Raw genomic sequence first — 2,013 nt, 5'->3', positions numbered from 1 at the left:
CATGTGGATTTTGCAAAGAACACTTAATCATCGTTTTTTTTTTGCATAAAACGACATCTATTCACGCAATTAGTTGTAGCTATCACTAATCTATTATTTCAACTCCATTGACATGATTCCTGATGGGTGGGTTTTGCGTGCACATGTGGCAAATAAAGGGGCCACATCAGCTGACGAACAATCAATTTTTTTAATTAAATGTTTTTGAAAATCCAAAAAAATCACTAAATCATATATGTACTACGGTACTTTTTTCTATGCATGGTTTTGTGACTGGTCTCTGACCTGGCCAGTCGCCGAGACATATGGGGGCGTCTGAGGAGCAGGACTATAGATGCTCTATCTCCACGCACAGCAATAGGGCGGCTGAATCGGTAGGGTCCGTTCCCAGCGCATGTAGTGTGGGAACCTTGGTGATATCTTCCTCACTCTCGTCGTTCTCGGATGCCATGTCGCACGCCGATTGCATACCCATCTCCACGTTTTTTGAATGAAAACTGGAATACTCTGAAGGAGAGGGCGATGGGTGCCTGCCGTTGCTCCCATCCGTTCACATATTCTGATCGAGCGTAACCTAACGGAAGATACCCAGCAGCAAACAAGGACCGAGCACTCCTTATTCTTCTAATGGTTGTACAGTACTTGTTCAATCTATCACTAATTCACAGTCAATCCATCCACACGTGATAATATTGTCAATAGAGGTGATCCACGCTGAGCGTTGGCAAGTCCCGACGTCGACATGACATGGGAGGACAAACAATAAGTCTTCTCCTACGACATTTCTCTATGACTATAGCTTTTGCTATCGCCTGGGCTCCTATAAGTAACAAGGCATACATCTCATATCCATCTCATCAAGGCTTTGGCCGCACGCATACGCGCTAAGTCTGAGATAGCAAGCCAAAGCACAAGCTCCCTCCCTCCAAATTAAACCAGTCCCATCCTTGCAAGCATGAGGCCTCAGGTGCTGCTCCTCGCGTTGGCCGTCCTCGCCGTCCTCGCAGCTCTGCCCCTCGCACATGGCCAAGGTAAGGGACTCTTCTTTCTTTCTCCATCCATTTCACCCTAACAAATTGGCTTCTTTTCATCCATTTCCTTGTGACAAAATGGCTTCCGTTTTCCTCCTTGCCGAGTAAGTCATCAGTTATACTACTTCTGTTCCTAAATATAAGTCTTTTAATAGATTTCTATATGAACTACATACAGATGTATACAGACGTATTTTGGATGTAGATTCAGCCATTTTGTGTAGTTTATATTGAAATCTCTAAAAAAGACTTATATTTAGGAACAAAGGTGGTAGCAGTTTATTGACACTGGGTTGCTACTTATCTGCAGGGGCGAGCCCGTGGCCTTGCTGCGACAAGTGCGGCGTGTGCACCAAGTCCATTCCGCCACAGTGCAGGTGCCAGGACGTGTCGCCGACCGGGTGCAACACGGCCTGCAAGAGCTGCGTCAGGTCCACCGCTGGCTTCCAATGCGCAGATAGCATCACCAACTTCTGCGAGCGCCGCTGCACAGCGGCGGCGTGATTGCACGGCGGCTCATGTCCTGTTGTTGCTTGCCTGAATAATGCTTGTGCCTTTACTTTTCTCTCCTCGTTCGGAGCTCCCTCTGCATGCATCTTGGTCTAGATGGATGCAGAGAAGAAATTAGCGTTTGATGCTTCCTTGTCGTTTTTTACTACGTCTGAAATAAATAAAGAGCATATTCTATGCTCAATATTCTTCTTGATTGAATGTTCGGGGTTAAGTATTTTTTTCTTGAGTAAAATGCATCAACGGTCACTGTACTTATCTCGTCTACTGACTTTGATCACTCTATTCAAGAATACAGTTACCAAATACGATTTTTGATGATTATACGATCATCGACTCACTGTAAAGCTCCGTATTTTATTTGTGTTGACTAGTCAAACTGATTACGCGGCAGATAATGCAGCCCACATGTGCGGGTGTCACCCAAAAATGCTAGACGGGATTACTACGGGCATTCAACGGACTCTTCCAA

The 2,013-nt window shown here is 45.4% G+C and overlaps 1 protein-coding gene across 1 annotated transcript; it reads left to right on the top strand.

The window, feature by feature from the left end:
• Positions 1–876: 876 nt before the first annotated feature.
• LOC119315060 (Bowman-Birk type trypsin inhibitor-like) lies at positions 877–1,718 on the top strand. The gene is made up of 2 exons (XM_037589997.1): positions 877–1,031; positions 1,342–1,718. The coding sequence occupies exons 1-2, from the start codon at positions 956–958 to the stop codon at positions 1,533–1,535; spliced, it is 270 nt and encodes an 89-aa protein (XP_037445894.1). The 5' UTR covers positions 877–955; the 3' UTR covers positions 1,536–1,718.
• The last annotated feature ends 295 nt before the right edge of the window (positions 1,719–2,013 follow it).

This window comes from Triticum dicoccoides, chromosome 1A, assembly GCF_002162155.2.
Source record: "Triticum dicoccoides isolate Atlit2015 ecotype Zavitan chromosome 1A, WEW_v2.0, whole genome shotgun sequence".
NCBI lineage: Eukaryota > Viridiplantae > Streptophyta > Magnoliopsida > Poales > Poaceae > Triticum > Triticum dicoccoides.
The sequence above is the reverse complement of the archived record's forward strand: the minus strand, read 5'-3'. Positions and strand labels throughout refer to the sequence as shown.

Bases quoted from the DNA above. Each gene is read 5' to 3' on its own strand.
- LOC119315060 (XM_037589997.1), top strand. From the start codon at position 956: ATGAGGCCTCAGGTGCTGCTCCTCGCGTTGGCCGTCCTCGCCGTCCTC. The intron at 1,032-1,341 runs GTAAGGGACTCT...ACTTATCTGCAG, and splicing joins GCCCCTCGCACATGGCCAAG to GGGCGAGCCCGTGGCCTTGC.